The sequence below is a fragment of the Pseudorasbora parva genome, chromosome 22, assembly GCF_024679245.1.
Source record: "Pseudorasbora parva isolate DD20220531a chromosome 22, ASM2467924v1, whole genome shotgun sequence".
Lineage (NCBI taxonomy): Eukaryota > Metazoa > Chordata > Actinopteri > Cypriniformes > Gobionidae > Pseudorasbora > Pseudorasbora parva.
In genome coordinates, this window is record NC_090193.1 from 36,371,540 (window position 1) to 36,391,318 (window position 19,779).

General features: G+C 39.2%; 1 protein-coding gene across 12 annotated transcripts in view; it reads left to right on the forward strand.

The window, feature by feature from the left end:
* camta1b (calmodulin binding transcription activator 1b) overlaps positions 1-19,779 on the forward strand; it is a 391,981-nt gene that overhangs the window by 163,390 nt on the left and 208,812 nt on the right. For all 12 annotated transcript variants that reach the window (XM_067431861.1, XM_067431859.1, XM_067431856.1 and 9 more), the window contains one exon: positions 11,206-11,273. Coding sequence is in view for 11 of the 12 variants with exons in the window: in XM_067431859.1 (XP_067287960.1) it covers positions 11,206-11,273 (68 nt within the window). In the remaining variant the exon portion in view is untranslated. The remainder of the gene's footprint in view (positions 1-11,205; positions 11,274-19,779) is intronic.

Sequence of the window (19,779 nt, forward strand, 5' to 3'; positions counted from 1 at the left end):
CAAATTAAAAACTTTTAGGCTTTTGCAATTATGGGGAAAATTGCTTGGATGAAGAAATGCACTTTAAGTTTTTCCATCTGTAAATATCCCTGTTTTAGTGAAAGCTCTGAGCTAATCAGATGAATTAGCTTTTTATTGACAAAAAAATTAACCAAAATGATTTTTAGTGCCGCTGTCGAAGGCTGTTTGCTATTGTCACTGTTGTTGGTTATAAATAAACCACACGTCTAACCTATCAATTACACAGCAGAGATGTATTTCATGATTGATATTTGATGAGTGTGTAGTATGTAGATGAGTATGTCACTCATAGGCAACACTCAATCTCTTAAACTGAATAATTCTCGCGCACACAGTAATGGGAAAATCACATCACCTATAATAACGTGGCCGCTATTTTCATTAATGGCTGACCCTCTTCTCTGTCTCTCTTTCTGGCTGTTTCTCTCTCTACCGCTCTTGACTATCTGATAACGTACTTGCAAATGATAGTTTCATTTTTATCATGGAAGTCAGCAGCCTTGGCACTTGGACAGGGAAAACAATCTTGCTAAGTGCCAGGTTTCAGCCCACCTCTCTCTCTATCTCTTTCTCTCTCTCTCTCTCTCTGCTGCCTCTCCAGCACAATAACGCCCTCTCCTTATCACTGCCAGAGGGCTTGCAATTGACCAAAACAAACAAATAACCCAAGAGGGCCACCGGGCCACTGCAAAACAACAGAGAGAATAGAGAAGATAAAGGAAGAGAACAGGAGAGTATAGACAAATAAAGAACAAAAGCCTTTAAGAAGACAAAATGAGGAAAGAGACTGTGGTTAAATGTGTGAGAGAAAGAATAAGGAGAAAGTGACAAATCAAGCTCTGCACCACCGTTTGGCATTTACGCTTTAAGACGCTTTCAAGACATTTGACTTATAGGGTCCTATCATACATCCGGCAAGTGTTTTTTGCTGGTTTTAGTCTGACGCAGTAATCATTTTCACGTCCAGCGACATGCTGTTTAGTAAATGCACTGGCGCCCGTCTGTCTGAAAACCAGGTGCGTTCAGGCTCATTGTTGGTGCGTTGCTATTTTGAGGAACTGAAAACGACAGCGCCATTGACAAACACAAACCTGCTCTAAACCGCACGCTCTTCTTGGCTGTGATTTTTGCTGTGTCACGGTCGAGTCTGGTTTGGACAGATAAATAGTTTCCCGCTGCAAATCTCTCTGGTTCGGACACGGTGTTGGGCTGTTTAAATGAGCTTTTTAAAGCTACAATTTCTGACGAAGGCCAACTCACGCAACAGAGCTAACGAGCAGCACCATTTTGTCTGAATGCCAGGTATGGCGACTGCCGCCCCTTTATACGATGCCCAGCAGATTTTTTTAACACAAAGGTTGTGTTTTATACATGCACAATCCAGTTTCCTCGGTCTCTGTGTTATTCCATAATTCATAAAAGCCATGTGTCCTGAAACCTGTTGTCATATATTAATATTAATGACCCAAAACAAACATCATCACCCAGCGTGACTGATCGCACTCCTCACAAATGTTTACATCTCTTTGAACAGCTGGAACCGAGCGGTGCAGGTTAACCTTAAACAGCTGCTGTGCTGCAAGGTCTGCTGGGATACACACCTGCAAAAATATGAAAACAACAGAAGTAGAACTTTTGCCCACTTGCCCCTATCGGCCCTCCGCGTCTCTCGAACCGCATAGCGAGAGTTATTTTCTGTGCTGAGGTGACAGCTTTGCCTGCCAGCTCTCTGTATCAAACAGCTGGAGATCTGCGCGTGCATCTAATGCTGAAAGCACCCGAATGCTTGTGGTCTGCGTGCTGATGTTTGTCTAAAGGTTATGAGATCAGATGGAGCAGCTGTTTGCCGTAATGCTCTAAAAATCAGGGACCTTTAAACAATTGAAAGTTGACAAATAAATTGATATTTACAGTAGCATTCAAATTTTTAAAAGCAGGGTAAATACATCTGTATTTCCTTCTCATTTTTTCTTTTTATGTACTATTTATTTTTGTGTGTTTTTATTTATATACATATATATATATATATATATATATATATATATATATATATATATATATATATATATATATATATACACACACACATATATATGTATATATATATATATATATATATATATATATATATATACACATATACATATATATATATATATATATATATATATATATATATATATATATATATATATATATATATATATATATATATATTCTTAGTAATTTAACACTTTTTAATGTATAAAATTTCATTTCTCATTTCTTTCTTTTTTTCGCTTGCTTTTTTATCTTATTTTATTTTTATTTTATATATTTAATATTTATTGCTGCTTTTTGTGTATGAAAGGTACCATAGAAATTATATTTATTATAAGTAGTATTATGATTACTTCTTTTATTAGTCTTAAAGTGCGCATGAAATCGAAATGGGATTAGTTTGGCTTTTAATATAAATATGTTGGCCTTACTAACTAGTGTGCTCCAAAACATTTAGAATATATAAGCATTCAAAACTTAGTCTTTTGATGATATCACTCTGCACTTCAGCTTCTCATCAGATTTTCTGTCCAATCAAGCGCCCTCTGGAATCTTAAGCCCCGCCCTCTACATTATAAATAGACGCTGAAGCTGTAACTAAATTTGCTCTCTTGTTCAAACATTTACTGTTTTCTACATGGTGAGTGGCACATAGTGCACTATATAGGGGATAATGAATGATTCAGACTGTTTCAATATGCTTTCCATTGGAAAACTTAACAGATTTATTTGAATTTCGCACAGAATGCTATATTTTAAATCTATATTTATAATTCTAATATGGAGGATTTTGAGAAACTGTTAGAGATTAGAAGGAAACTAGTATCTACTGGAAGCTTCTTCACAAAAACAAAATCCTTGTGTGTGAGAACATACTTGGCAATAAAGCTCTTTCTACTTCTAAAGTGAGTGGTTCCAGAAAAGGGTCAGAGTTGGAGTGGAGTGACAAATAAAAGGTATTCATCTGAAAAGGAAAGTCACATCATAGAGTAAGCTATGATGAAGGGGTATTTCTTGCTTAAAATTTTCTTTGAAATGTGCAATGACATGAACATTATGGCCACGAAATGTGTATAGAAGAAAGAAAAGAGGGGCAAGTTTGAGTCTTAGGAGATCATTCTGTCTTTGGGTGTTGAGGAATGGATGTTTTTATGTCCTTTTAAGGTAAAATATTTTGTCCTACTCATCTCCTATTCTTAGGACCCCTTAAATTTGTCCCAGTGGTGTAGTAACACAACGGGCACAACTAGCACTTGATTAATTAAACCACTTGACACTTGACTTAGTTCTTCGTTTGTCCGAAAACACTGAGATGGAGGTTCCTGGAGGACCGGACAGGATCTCTCTATGACCTGGATCCCCATTAATGGTCCTCTAACCTTCTCTGCCCTTCTCTGGCAGCGTTTCCAGTCAGACTTCTTTTAAAGTATGCCACAGTACATTCTTCCAGTCCTCTGCCAAACTGAGCGAACATCAATCTTAGATCACTGTGATGTCCTCTACACCTTCGCCGGAGTCTTTCTCCTTGAGCCGGCGTCTGGACGGCCCAACCACACACATCTACTAATCAAAGCGGGCTCTGGAGCGGCATCTCCTCAAAGTGCAAGAGAGACATTGGTAAATGACGGTTAAAGGAAGCATTTATCTTTTCTCTGCAATAAGCTGCAGAGACTCGAGAGCGTCGTGTCGGTCTCGGCTTGCGTGCGCGAGTGCGGACTGTACGAGAACCGGCATGGCGGACACGAGCGCTATGATTAATGGCTCAATTTCCTCTCCCACTTTTTAAAGTGGATTGTCAATTTGCTCTCTGTGATTTGGTGACGTCTCATCTACTGAGTGGGTGGAGAGACAATGTAAAAGATTGTGGATGAGCAGTTTGATTATGATTATTGAGATGACAGCGAGACTCTACGGAGGACTTCATTGCTTTCTTGCTGCTGACCTTGGGAGGAAAGAGAAAGACACTTCCATTGGACTTCCATTTCAATCTCGGTGGCTTGTGTGCCTCCGTCTCATCTTAAACAGTTTGAAATAGTTCATATTTTTTTAAATGTGTTTGATGGAAGTCTCTCTGCTCATCGATATGTAGCATACATGCATGTCTCTTCGCACTTAGACATTCCTTAGCCTGCCCTTAAGGAACCCTACAGTTGTGAACCCTGGTGTGCGCAGAACGGAGCTGACTGCACCACTTTGTAACGTCTGCCGCTTGATAATGTCTGAGTGTTGGTTTAAGCACATTCGGCGCAGTTCAGCGGGGTACGCTCTGACTAATATTCATTTCGGAAACTGCCAGCCATCAATGTAACGCAGGTTTTAAGGGTACCTGTGGGGACCATGGCAGGAACCAAGTGTGATGGAGTCTTACGCTAATGAATCAGGGCACGTATTCAAAAAGGATCTGTCGTGCAAAATTTTCTTCACCCCGCAGCAAATTGTGGAGGAGAGTATTTTCAGCAGAATGAGGACTCTCTCCGGTTTTCTTCACGGTGCCACAGGGAGCAGTTTGGGCTTAAAGTGCATTCGAGCTCAGTCAAATGAGAGTCAGTTTTAGGATGACCCTCAGCAGAACTCCAAGGCCTCCATTTCAGCCTAAATTAGAAACTTAATATGAATTACGCAGAGATTCGAGATATAAGATCACATTTTACAAGCAATGTATTAGGGATGGGCAGTCTTTGTCAGATTATTCAATTCAAATGGTCAAAGTTATGCTCTTCTGGCAGTGTACTGTATTCATCTTAATAAGTTTTAATATTTATTTAACATATTGCAATTTTAATATGGCATAATTCTATAAAAATGTTTTAAAACCAATTAAAACCCTGCTTTATATGCCGTTTTGGAGCACATGTGGTGAATCAAACCGCAAAGTACCGCCAAAAAGTCATGCTGTAACCAATCTAACAATTACAAACAAAGCCTTATGTGATGTTTTCGTGATTGATCATTGCTGTCACTTCTGATGCCCATCCCTAGCTTTTTTAAATGATTTCAGTCATTGGTATATTGCATTACCACACCACTTATCTAGTAGCAGATGATTTTTTGGGGGATGTAATTGCCATTTTTGCCTTGACTAATTCTAGAGTGTTTCCCATGGCCTAACAACAAAAGACACCCCTCAGCTCAAGTGGGCCGGCTTGATCACTTAAACAAAGTGCCTCATCAAAAAGCGACTGACACTTTGAATTAATAGCTTGAGTAATTGAACTCGATAGTCGTTGCGCCTTTTTCACAAGCTCGACGTTGATGCGAAATCCACACGTTTTCCATCGCGTATGTTTTGCGGCTTGAACGCCTCCCTTAAATAAACCTGTCAGAGAGTCATATTGTTCACGACTTCTTTTCTTTCATACTGGGAACAACAGAAGGAGACGGATGGCAGGCCTGGCCTTTTGAAACAGGTAGCAGGATTTGCTCATGTCTTCCTTTGGTGTTGAATTGTTAGAAGTGTTTCAAAGATCATTTTCACAGGAGGCCGATTTGCATTTCATAAAGTTTAGCAACAAGCATTCAAGACATAAGCCAGAGAGAGAGAGAGAAAAGGAGAGAGAGAGAGATGCATTGTCTGGAAGGTAGACACTTCAGTTCGTCTGGAACGCTGGCTCTTTCTCACACGCCTCTCTTGACTCCCGTTTACCCCCTACTATAGTTTAAAGAGCGCTTTGAGGAGTTTCACATTTTTCGGCTCTTGAGTGGCAAACTTAGAGGCGCTCATTGGTAGTCTGAGTGAGGCGTCGACGCCGCCCTTCAGGTTAACTGCAGGTTAGGAAAAGAGCCGCCTGGAGCAGGTTCGCTAGAAACCGAACGGCTGGCCCCCGAGGGTTCGCGGGAAGTCAGAGGGAGGGGGAACGGGAGAAACGAAGGAACGGGGAAGGGATGTTCTCCTGCAGAATGCTGAAGCCCCGAGGCCTTTATCTTCATTTCAATGCAAAATGACTTTGTCATATAATCTCTTTAGTGACTACAGCTCTGAGTTAGGAGCACGGAACAGAGGAATAATAAGGCAATGAGAGCAAAGAGGGTGGGAGGAGTGCTGTGAAAGTATATGGAGCACAAAAAAGCAAGCTTATCGGAAAAAGAGGGAAACTACTTTGAGATGGGACGGCGAAGACGAGTGAGCTGCTGGGAATTGCTCCTTTATGAACAGAATTTGACAAAGGCCCGACTCCCCGATGCTCGGTATCTGTCTTGTTGCTTGTTTGCCAAATTACAGCGGGTCATTGTTTTTCATTCAGTCCATCAGCGGCAGTGCCAGGACACTCCCAGGGTCCCAGCGTAACAAACAATCAGACAGTGAGAATAGAGGTCCCCAGCCCAACGGTAAACAGGATAACAAAGAAGTGTGTGTTGCGGTCACATAAGATGATGGAACGCTTTAAGAAGATATCACAGAAAACGGTGAAGGTGGCCATTGAAGTGGCTGGCACATTACTTAGACTTTTTAAATGTTCAGACAAAAACAGACAAGCCAACATTTGATTTGGCGAACCTTCCTTTCTGGTTAAAGGAATAGTTCGCCCAAAAAATTCATCTCGGCCGCGTTTACACTGCAGGTCTTGATGCCCAACGACCCGCTTATTTTAAAAGTGACCCATATATGATATCTGCATTTACATTGGTGGAACGAACAAAAAACTTTATGATATCAAGAAATCAATTTTAATAGTACAGTGAGTTTCATTTATTGACATGGAATTTATAGGGGGAAAAAATGTATGCAATAGTTTCACCCATATATCAAAATTATTATATAGTACACATTCTTCTAGACAGTAATTATGATATACACAGATCTGCTATAAAAGTTAGTGTGTGCTAACGGTCTGGTGGTAGAACTTTTGTCAAGCATGTCAGAGGTTCCGGGTTCGAATCTGCCATCGTATATGTTATTTATTTATTTTATTTTTCTCATTAAAACCAAATGTGTCCATCAGTGATTGTATATCAAGAGCAGGACATGTTTGTGTGCATTTTATTTTGGAACGAATACAATTTCACTGGAACGAACAGCGGGTCTGTGCACGAGCGTCAACGAGCACTCAGGATGATTTCAAGAGCAATTTCAGCTCCAGATCGCCTCTTATTTAGCACAAACAAACTAAATTAATAATCTGCTTGTCAACTAGAGTTTCTAGAGTAATTTGTTGTATCTTTTCTGCAAAATGTTTCAAAATGTCATGACATATGACTCGCACTGTTAGGGGAATATCCGATCTGTTCTCCTACATGGCAGGCACAAATGTTCGTATCAGATTTATTTCCACATATGAATGAGGCCTGAAACCGATCTGAGAATGTCAGAATCCATGTGCTTTTTTCCTGCTTACACATTCATGGGATCTGTGGCACATGGGAGGAGAAAATCGGAATTGGGTCACTTAAAACATGCAGAGTAAATGCAGAGTCTGTCATCATTTACTTACTTTCATATCATTCCAAACCTGAGTCTATTTTTTCTGTATGAAAAAAAAAGTAACATCAATGAGGATTGTTGTTTGCAATTCTTCAAAATATGTGTTCCACCAAACTACATATTACAGAATGTTCATTTTCACAATATGAATTTCATCTAATTTCAACCCTTTAAAGACTGTTTCGCCAATCATGATTAACTAGTTAGGTCTTCACCGACCCGAATCTATATCTAACACGGATATATAAAATATAAAACTCTCCTGATATTAGAGTAACCATTACAGAAGAATAAAATAAAGCATATTTTGTTAACTTTTGGAGCTTGTAAGGGTTTAGTTTGACAGATGTTTTAACATCATCGCTGTCCTCGTCAGAGCATCTGGCACATATTCGCCATCTTAAACATATTATCAAAACTAACATTTCTGACATCTTCAAAATCAACATTTTGATCACAAACCGCTTCTTCACCAGATCCACCATCAAGTGACATATTTTGACTTCCTCTGCAGTAACTCAGTGAGAGACTGTTTCAAGTTTTGCTGAGGATGCTTCCCATTCTTTTGTTTTCTGCCTGCTGTAACTATGAGTGAAACATCACGTCAGCATTGTGTATCATTGCCGCCTTGTGGAATAAAGGTAAAAGAGGTGACAATGGTGTTTATGAGCACGTCCTCTTTCCTCTTGGATCTCTAATGCATTACTCATTTCTCCTTTGTAAGGCCCATCCCTTCCCTCTTTGCCTTCAATAATGAGGGTAGCAGGGTTAAATTGGCACTGCACAAGTTGGCTTCTCTAAATTGAAACCAAAAGAGAACATTGCCAGTTGTGTTCCAATACACTTCCCTGGGCCTTCTGCCTGTTTTCAGAGCCGAGCCAAGAGAGCATATGGCCGCATGTAGATACACAGCGAATCGTTCGCGTGACTGTCAGCCGAACACTCTACCCTCCGCCCCGTTGTGACGAGCGTCCTGATGTATCTGTCCTGCAGACGTGCGCCACTTGTTACCCAAATCCTTCTCTTTAGCCACATTCTACTTCATGTGCAAACAACTGTGCTGTTAACATATATGTGACGTACATTTTCTCACTCATTCTCCTCACGCTTTGCTAAAATGAGCCCACTGGTGCATTAAATGAGATCGGTCTTTCAACTGATCAGGCACAAGTAACTCATGTGCACGTGGATGTTGTCTTAAACGCTCCAGTGGTGGTTGCACAGCTCTAGGATGCAGGATCTGCCACTTGTCAGAGGAGTTGATAGTCGATATGGCATTCTGATTGGCTGTAGGGCTCGAGAGGCAATTCGGCCCTTGTGGCTGTGTAATCTGGCTCCTGGCAGCTGCTCAGCAGGCAGTCTGAACACTTTACGAATACCCCGGAGCGACAGATGAACGATGGTCATCGCCGGGTCATCTAGAAACATCCGCGGCTCTTGTATCTCGGCATGGAGACGGACGGGTTACTCATACTAATGCCCAAGACCACTTTTCACTAGATCATGTTCTCGGACAACACTCACTAAGTTTATACTACAGTGTTTTGTGGTGTTTAAATGGAGTACTCTAGTTTTATAAGAGCTGTAGAGGAAAGCTTGTCAATTTTACAGCACCTGAGAGAGAGTAAAACTCAGTCGCAATGATTTGGTTTTAGTACATTTAATAGATCTGATAACATCAAGGACAACATGTAACCTGGAATATCTATCTATCTATCTATCTATCTATCTATCTATCTATCTATCTATCTATCTATCTATCTATCTATCTATCTATCTATCTGTCTGTCTGTCTGTCTGTCTGTCTGTCTGTCTGTCTGTCTGTCTGTCTGTCTGTCTGTCTGTCTGTCTGACTGTCTTTCTGTCTGTCTGTCTGTCTGTCTGTCTGTCTGTCTGTCTGTCTGTCTGTCTCCCATTCTATCTATAGTCCAATCGGGTCTGTCTGACAGAATTGCACATAACACTGGGGTTTTCATGATGGCTCAGGGTATTTCCAAGAAGACAGTACATGGTACTTTTTGGTAGTTTTTTGTTTTTTATGTTGTAAGAATGTGTGCTGACTAACGCCGGCTTTATATGGCAGCGCAGAAGCAGTGCGTATGGAGAGGGGGAGCTGAACCACGGCTTGTGTAATGCAAATATCGTCCATTCTGTCTCTTTTCCGGTGTTCTCCTCCGAACCCCTATCTGTCTCGTGCTTTGATTTATGAAGGCCAGCATATACACTGCAAAAATGCTCTTCTTACTTAGTCATTTTGTCTTGTTTCTAGTCTAAATATCTTCAAATTCTTGAATTAAGATGCATTTATCAAGATTATTATTATTATTTTTCACACCCCATTGTCAGATAGTTTTGCTTGTTTTAAGCAAAAACTCACTTCATTTAGATTTTTTTTCCCCCAGAAAACAGGCAAAAATATCTTAATTAATTTACTAGATAAGTAAAATGACATTTGATTTTTTTTTTTTTTAGATATTTGGACTGAAAACAAGAAAAAAATACTAAATAATAAGAGCATTTTTTTGCAGTGTGTCTGCTGAGAATGCGACTGGGGTTCCCTCTGTCCCAAACACACATGCATATAACATGCTGTATATGGGTTGTTTCCATGATAAACGTAACCTTAAAGTGAAGATATGCCTCTAGGTTTAATCATTTGAAGTTTGGGCAAAAAAATGTTTTTGTGTATTTTTTTTTTTTTTTTTTTTCACAGCACAGGATGTCATATGGTGATTGTGAAACACACGGAACACTTCACTACATGATTTCATGGTGAAGTTTGTTATTTGTCATGTTAACCAGGTCAATTTTCATCAAGAACTATGCACTGTGGCTTTAATTCAGCGTGCTGCGTGCAATAAAAAAATGCGCTGCTTACTCGTACAGTGTGAAACCGGCCTAAGAATTATATTTTCTCTCCTTAAATGAGAAAATAAAGCTTGTCCTAACTGATATCCTTGTTGACGAGCATTGTAATGTTATTGAACTAGACAATTAGCATATTTAAAGGTGCACTATGTAGTATTTTTGCAGTAAAATATCCAAAAACCACTAGGCCAGTGTTATATATTTTGTTCAGTTGAGTACTTACAATATCCCAGATGTTTCCAACTATTTTTAAATTGTGAGAAAATTGCTATTTTAACTAAGGACAGGGACATTTCAGCATTGCGTTTGAGGGAGTCGCCTGTCAATGGCGTCATATCTGCGTTACCCTCGGTTTTATTCTGCAGAAACGCTTTACTCTTAGCAGTGTGAACATGTCACAGCAACGCTGAGCGAACACATAGAGGAACGTCCTAACATCATTTTAAACACACTTAAATGTATCTAATATGATAAACAGAGCTGCTTTACCTTATAATCTGTCCCGTCCCGTCATAATAAAAGTCCCGGTGCTCGCGAGCCGTGTGTTTGTGTAACAATCACTCCAGCGGCCGTGCTCAGCTCCACAACACTCGGTCCTGCTCTGCTTTACACTACAGTAACGTTAATAACCGCATCCATCAACATGATTTCTGCCCGAGTCCTATTTTCCACCGGCTGTGAGGTGAAGACCACACGTCCCAAGATGCTGCGCTCACACTTGGCGTCATCAAAATACGCCTTTGTTTAGAATAGGCGCCCTCCAGTGGACGGAAAGTTGCATAGTGCACCTTTAAACAGTTTTAGACAGTAAAAAGATACACAATCTAAAAAATATTTCTTTATGTGGTCTTTTGCAGGAGATAGCAGCCTACTTGATAACGTTTGAAAAACATGAAGAGTGGCTGACGACGTCCCCCAAAACCAGGTAAGATGACACGCTGCATTTCCTTGCTTTATAAGGTGTGTTACCTGAAAAGCAGAGAGGTACATTTCAGTGCAGCTACCACATTTTGTGGGCATGTGCAGACAGATAATGGAATATTCATGACTATTTATAATGCAAGATGTGGCCAGGTCTATTAGCTTAATGCTGTCTTTGCTCACCAATGCCATTAATGTGGGTGGTAATGTGGTGAGATCGTAGAACATCACCCTACGGTGATAAGGGCTCAGCACGAAATTTACAGAGTTACTTGATTTAAGGAGCAGCGATAATGAAAAAGCTTTTTACTTTTAATGCCAGTTTCTTTACCTATCCAGAGAGACAACAGCTGTGATATGATGATGAATGCAAATTAAGATAATATGTGGTTATATATGTAGCACACGTCAAGAGCGACCAAACAGCACATCGATTCATTCTAAACTCTGACGTTCCAAATGTTTTCAATGGAGTTTATTTTCTATAAAAGGCCATGCAATTAAATTTAATCGTGACATAAGGAACTTGCGAGTAAAGGCGAAAATATCCAACGGTATCAAAGAGAGCAATTTTGCATGCTTATCTGCAGTGGTCCAGAAAGATACGTTTGGATTTATTCATAAACAGAAAACTGTGAAAAGAGCAAGGGTTTGTATGAGAGGCAAATCAAGGGAAAGGGAAAACGTGGGCAGACAATCACCGCGGGGTTTCGGGTTCAAGAGCTGTTTACATGGCCAGAGGTTACCTGGCCAGCATCTGGACCTGTCATTCATCGAACACGCACACACACTCACACACACACACACACTGAATACGAGCTGAGCACGCAGCCGGTCGAGTGTTTTAGAAGCAGCCTCGTTTTCTTGCGTAACGGTATTTAGTGACTCAGCTCTGACATCAGATTTCAAATGACTCATAAGATACGTTTTGATTTGTTTGTGTTTTATGTAGGCACACAGACACATACACGGTGCCCCCAAAATATATTTTAGGAATTAAGCTGCACATCAAAATGTCTGTGTGTCATCGCATTAGATAACAAAATATCAAACATCCTTTATTTGGAAGAAAGGAGCACAAGCATACTTCTCAAGCACAACAAAAAAAACGATTTATACACCCGGAAAAGTGCGTTTTTGTATCCGGATGTGTGGAGATTTTTTAGCCTTTACACCGTTCCAATGCTTGCCCTTTCTGAATGAGCTCACAAACACATCGGACGTATTACTTTTCTGTCACATACCAATTTATAAAATCGTGACACATAATTATTTTAGACCCTTTTTAGGGTCACTTTACAACAACATAAGGTAGGTTTATCATTTTAAATAGATGATATATTGCACAATAAGCTAAAAGCATGTTACTGTAAATGTTTATAGTCAGTTAGATTGTGTAAAATTTCTCTCATGCTCACCTATGCTTAAAAAAATACAATAAAAACTAATATTGTGACATATTATTACAATATAAAATAACTTTACTATTTGAATATGTTTTAAAATGTAATATAGTCCTATTTTTCTCCAGAAATCATTCTAATATGCTGATTTGCGAGAAGCATTTCTGATTATTATCCATAGGGAAAACCGTCAATCAGTTTTTTTTCAGGATTCACTTTCACGATTTTACTTCTGATCTGTTCAGTGCGCTAAATTAAAGTATTTTGAACAATGATGTATGCTTTTAGAGATATTAGGTGTGCCCCCGTTATGTGGGTCATATGAGAAAACTGCATTCAAATTAGAGCTTAACGCTGAAGCGTTAATGATATGATCGCAGTGTGTGACAGCGGCAGGACGCAGAGCAGCAGGGAAGACACTGTCGGGCAACTGTCCTCTACACACACACACACACAAACATGTAAACACAAGTGTTCCCCCTGAGTCTCACACACACATGTGCACACAGACACACACACACACAGCCCCTCGCCGCCCCCGGCCTGCCTTTACATAATGGCACTGATTTGAGTCTGTAATTTGCCATGGCTGTTTAGTGCAGCGAGTGCTTTCCTGCTCTTAATGAAGCCTGTGTGACTCCAGGCTGTCTTCAGGGGTCACAACCAGTGTGAGTTCACACTGCAAGCGACGACTGGAGATACACAGCCGACATCAGTCCTAAATGCTTACACACACACATCCATCTCGTAATATAATTAAAGCAATGAAAGCACTGCTATGATTGTGTCGTCAAATTAATTTGAAGTAAAGAGTGCTTGTGTCTCAGTAGTGACTCTTTATGAAACGATAGGTTGGCTAATTCACTAGAATGATATCTCATCTCGGGATATTCATTTGTTTTTATTGCGCTAATAAGATTTTTAAGGTCAGCTTTGATGACTTTTTGTTGTTGTTTGTCGATTCGGGCATTATTTGTTCACACGTATCTGTTGCTCTGCTGTGGATTGGGTGAGTTTACAGCTGTTCCTGCTCGGTGTATTTGTGTTTATAGACGTGTGTGTGTGTGTGTGTGTGTGTGTGTGTGTGTGTGTGTGTGTGTGTGTGTGTGTGTGTGTGTGTGTGTGTGTGTTGGGTAGGTTTAGGGGCAGGGGCAGTGTAACGGGATAGAAAATACAGTTTGTACAGTATAAAAACCATTACGCCTATGGAGAGTCCCTGTAAACCACATAGACCAACGTGTGCGTGCGTGTATGTGTGTGTGTGTGTGTGTGTGTGTGTTTGTCTGTGTGTGTGTGTGTGTGTGTGTGTGTGTGTGTGTGTGTGTGTGTGTGTGTGTGTGTGTGTGTGTGTGTGTGTGTGTGTGTGTGTGTGTGTGTGTGTGTGTGTCACTGTTTCCTTGGGTTCTGTGTTTAAGGGACCGACACTCCAGGGCCTTCAGTCAGTACAATTTTCTCCAAACATTTCGTACTTTTAATTATAAGAAATATCTGGTATAAGAATTATTCTTTAGAATTATACCAGTCATTGTATAATTATGTACAATTTATTTGTTATAAGAATTATAATTATAAAGTTCACTCATGCAGCCAGACATTGTAAATTCCGTCTTGCGGGTGGTATTTGATGTTGTTTGCTCACCCTTATATGTAAATTAACACCAATGTGGGTAACACGTAATAATAACTGCATGCTATGAATCATTAGTTAAGCATGTTAATAAGGCATTTATTTGAGTATATAACACACTAATTAACTATTACTATACATGCCTAAATAATATGTATAAATGTACTTTTAATAATAGTTTATTAATCATTTCCTTACACCTTCTAAATGATCTTATGAACCACTGACAACTCCTAAATAACTGCTTATGAATAATGTAACACTTAGAAATTTAGAAATTATAAATTGATAATTAATAAAGTATGAAAATAAAATTATTAAACAGATTATAGATATATATTAATGCTTTATTAATGATGAATTAACCATTTACTAATGGTTAACTAATGATTCATAGCATGCAGTTATTATAAAGTGTTACCAAAATATAATAGTAAACATTTAACATATTAACCTAACATGATTTGTATAATAAGTTATGAATATAACATATTTATATAATATTATGCAAATATTGTGTGTGCGTGCGTGCGTGTGTTATTTTAAAATATCTTATATATTATGATATATTAGTAAAATAATAGTATTTATATTATTTATATAACTGTTAAAATGATTAAAACTATAATTATATGATTCATTATAATATTATATTAATAAAAAACATGTATAATAACATTGTTGTTTTTATTATATTTTTAATTCAATTTTGCGATCTCGTATTAATTATGAGTCTAAAAGGAATATTAATAATATTTGTACTTCTTATTTGTTACATGTTGGGATCATTAAAATTGAATGAAAGGGTCCTTCTCTGTGAAGCAAAATGGTGTAAGATATTCAGTTTTGTTATCAGATTAACAAATTAAGTGAAGTTTATGCTGAAATAAAAAGAAAACGATTTGCCATTGGAATAAATATGAGTATTTAATTCTAGAGGGAAAACATGTTTGCTGTCAAATCAATTAATTGCCAACTAACAAAAAAGTTTTTTATTCGTTTTTAATAGGAGCTGTGTGTGTGTGTGTGTGTGGGGGGGGGGGGGTTGTGTATAATGACATGGGTATGACACAGGTATTACAAGAAGAGGGTGACTTATGAGGACATTGGCCATGTCCCCACTTTTCAAAAGTATTATAAATCATACAGGATGAGTTTTTAACAAAAAAGTAAAAATGCAGATTGTTTCCTGTGATGGGTAGGTTTAGGGGTGGTGTGTGTGTGTGTGTGTGTGTGTGTGTGTGTGTGTGTGTGTGTGTGTGTGTGTGTGTGTGTGTGTGTGTGTGTGTGTGTGTGTGTGTGTGTGTGTGTGTGTGTGTGTGTGTGTGTGTGTGTGTGTGTGTGTGTGTGCGCGTGCGTGCACTTGCATGTATCATGATGAATCTATTTAACAGCACTAGAACAAACTTTTTCTTTTCTTATCCCATTGGCTTTTTTCTTTGGTCTTCAGCATGAATATTGTTGAATTTCTGTGCGCTCTCTCTCTCTCTCTCTCTCTCTCTCTCTCTCTCTCTCTCTCTCTCTCTCTCTCTCTCTCTCTCTCTCTCTCTCTCTCTCTCTCTCTCTCTCTCTCTCTCTCTCTCTCTCTCTCTCTCTCTCTCTCTCTCTCTCTCTCTCCTCCCTCTCTCTCTTAAGAGCAGAACATAAAGGGCCCTTTTCCTTCAAAACAATGATGTCTGAGGAATACCAATGTGTGCCCGCTGCCGTTTTGTCAAAGTTTAATTTGGCTGATCTGCTTTGTGTCATGTGTCTCTCCTCTCTTCCGCAAGGGGAGTGCATCTGAGGTCGTAATTAAACACCACAAGCTCATTCATGTGCAAACGCACCCAGGGCTCTTTGAAACCGAAGCGTTGGAGGAAAGACCAAGGAGAAAATTGATAAACAGAGGGAAAGTAAAGCAGGGATGAGGCAGAGGAGAAAGCGTCCGCTCGTCTCCAGGAGTTCATGTTTCCTGCTCGAGTTGTAGTGGACTTTGTAGGCCAGTGAACCGAGAAGACCCGCCTGTACCGCGGTGAATTTTAAACACAACTAGAATAGAAAGCGTGTGTGTCGAACGGACCTTCGTTTGTAAATTCTCCCCGGTTGTTCTTAAAGGTACGTAATCGACCAATTAAAGCGCTAATGATCCATATCAGTTTATCATCAGAGTTGATAAACATGAAAGTCGAGTGAATTGATCCATGGCAGAAGTTTGATTGGGCAGAGGGACACACAAACACAACCCACACAAATACACACACACACATATATTGTGAGTCAGCATGTGTTTTATCTGACTTTCAGCCAGGAGAGAGATAGAGAGCGAGATTGATCTGCTCTCTCTATGTGATGTACACACCTACTGGCAGCTCCAGACACAAACAGAATATATTCAATATACCGACACACTGTACTTGACTGCGGTGATAGTCTAAAGACTGCCTTACACTTCATCTTCTGCTTTGTTTTATCACACTTGTCCATTGGTGCAAAGTCAGATGAGCTGAGCGGACATTTTCAATTCATTCTCAATGGGTGCCGAGCAGCAGGGGATTGTGGGATTGACAGCGCCGGCAAGCAAGCGATGAGAGTGTCAGGAAGTTGGGAAATGTTTTACTTCGCAGTCATTGTGATGAAAGGGTCATTTCAGCGCTTAAATCACATCGTTAAATATTACTATGCATATAGATTTCACATTTATTTTGGACTCTTTCAGTGTATTACTGTGCATTTGGGCCTCAAATAGAAGCCAGTTATCTGAATTACAACTGAGACAGATAGACACACGTCAGCACGATTGCACGCGTCCCTGCCAAACGCAAAAATATGGCCAAACGCAAATCATCATGCAAATGAGGTATGTGTTGCATTCTCAGTGCTGCCACAAGGGGCGCTTGTCACACTTATTTACTTATTAAAGGGTTAGTTCACCCAAAAATGAACTTGAGGTCATTAATGACTCACCCTAATGTTGTTCCACACCTCCGTTCATCATCAGAACACAGTTTAATATATTTTATATTTTAAAAATATATTAAACTGTATAGTTTTGGTTACATCTTAAACCAAAACTAGCAAAAACTATGACTTTATTCAGCATTGTCTCAAATAGAGATTCAAACGGTTATGAATCAGCGGATTGATTCATGATTCGGATCACCAAGGTCACGTTGACACGCGATCCGATTCATTGATCGATTCACTGATTCGTGACCGTTTGAATCTTTATTTGAGGTTTGAAAACAACCGCGGAAGAGAAGACAATGCTGAATAAAGTCGTAGTTTTGGTGATTTTGGGACCAAAATGTATTTTCGATGCTTCAAGAGATTCTAATGAACTAACTGATGTCACATATGGACTACTGTGATGATGTTTTTATTCCCTTTCTGGACATGGACAGTATAGTGTGCATACACTTGCATACGCTCTCAGACTAAATATAAAATATCTTAAACTGTGTTCTGAAGATGAACGGAGGTCTTACGGGTGTGGAACGACATTAGGGAGAGGAGTTAATGACATCAATTTCATTTTTGGGTGAACTAACCCTTTCATGTAGATCATGTTTCTGACTTTACACTTTTTATTTACATTCACGTTCTTAGCAGAAAACATCTTACATTGCATTAACCCTATAAAGCTACTGTATCATATTTGATATGCACATTTCTAATGCATGTTTGCTGTGAAAGCTTGAAAAAGGTACATGTATGAAAAAACATTTCAAGATGAACATTAACTGAAGCAAGACTGAAGCAACTTATATATACTTAGATATACAGTATATACTGCCGTTCAAAAGTTTGGGATCCGTAATGATTCTGTAAATTCAGCTTTGATCACAGGAATCAATTACATTTTAAAATAGATTCAAATAGAAAATATTTCTCAATATTTGTGTTTTCTATGAATACAGCTCTGGAAATTAAGAGACCACTTAACATTGATTTCTCAATTTATATATAAATCCAGCTTTGGTGACTTATTTTAAAAACACTAAAAATCTTACAGAACCCAAACTTTTGAATGGCGGTGTATATATTAGAAAAGTATCAATTATGGTTCATCAGGCTTTTAAAGAATTAATTAATCTCAATTGTCATTGCAGAACTTTGATCATTAAACTAAGCATTTCAATATTGTCTTAAGACATTATTGGTAGATATAGAGTGACGACTGATATTTACTTTATGTAAGTAGTCTGCTGTTATAACGATCGCATAGATTTTCATAATTCAGAATTTTATCTGGCTTTTTGGACATAAATATCAGCAACTGTATCAAGTTGCATATTTTTCTCAGTTTGGGCCACAGAAGTATCTTCTCCTATGAGCAATGAAAGCCTGATATATCAAATATTATAGTCAACATTTGTTTTTAACCTAAATGTTCAATAAGCTGTTGCGTGCGTTACCTTGGATTCAGACCTATATGACCTTGCTGTTGCTAGCGGCATGCTTTGCTGTTTGAGCTTCAGGAATTCTTTAGTTTGTTATTCAAGTACCGAGGTGAGAATTTCTCAGACCTGTAGCCTTGTGGTCAGTGTGTGTCCATTACATGATTGAGATTTGGTGCTCATGCAGACGGTGTGAGTTTGAAGCAGGTCTGGGTATGGTCTGCACAGCAGGGGATGATCTGTGATGGACATGGAGACGCTTTACTTGAAATGCACAAACACAACCGTCGCGAGATGTTTTGACAAGCGGCGTAATGAAATAATATTGATATGGTCCAGTTATTTTCATCACACATATAGCGAATAAAGAAGCTCTGTTAGTGCTCACACACTCATCGGTTTCTCTTTGATGCCCATCTCTTGTTTGAGTGCCTTCCCATAATCCCGAATGAGCAGTTTGTCGGACATGCCTTTTATTAAAACACCAAAATAACAACTGTGAGCTTTGAAGGTTTCATCGAACATAGCGCTCTATTCCTCCAGGAAATAAACAACCACTTTTCACACAGCAAACAGACGTGTGTGTGTGTGTGTGTGTGTGTGTGTGTGTGTGTGTGTGTGCGTGCGTGCGTGCGTGCGTGTGTGTGTGTTTGTCTGTGTCTCTGTGTGTGTGGGGGCATGTTTTTCTGACATATGAGGACACAAATGTGTATAATGACATGGGTATGACACAGGTATTACAAGGATAGGGTGAAATATGAGGACATTGGCCATGTCCCCACTTTTCAAAATGCTTATAAATCATACAGGATGAGTTTTTTTTAGAAAGCAAAAATGCAGAATGTTTCCTGTGATGGGTAGGTTTAGGGGCAGGGGCAGTGTAAGGGGATAGAAAATACGGTTTGTACAGTAAAAACCATTATGCCTATTGAATGTCCTCGTGTGTGTGTGTGTGTGTGTGTGTGTGTGTGTGTGTGTGTGTGTGTGTGTGTGTGTGTGTGTGTGTGTGTGTGTGTGTGTGTGTGTCCGTGTGTGTGTGTGTCCGTGTGTGTGTGTGTCCGTGTGTGTGTGTGTCCGTGTCCGTGTGTGTGTGTGTGTGTGTGT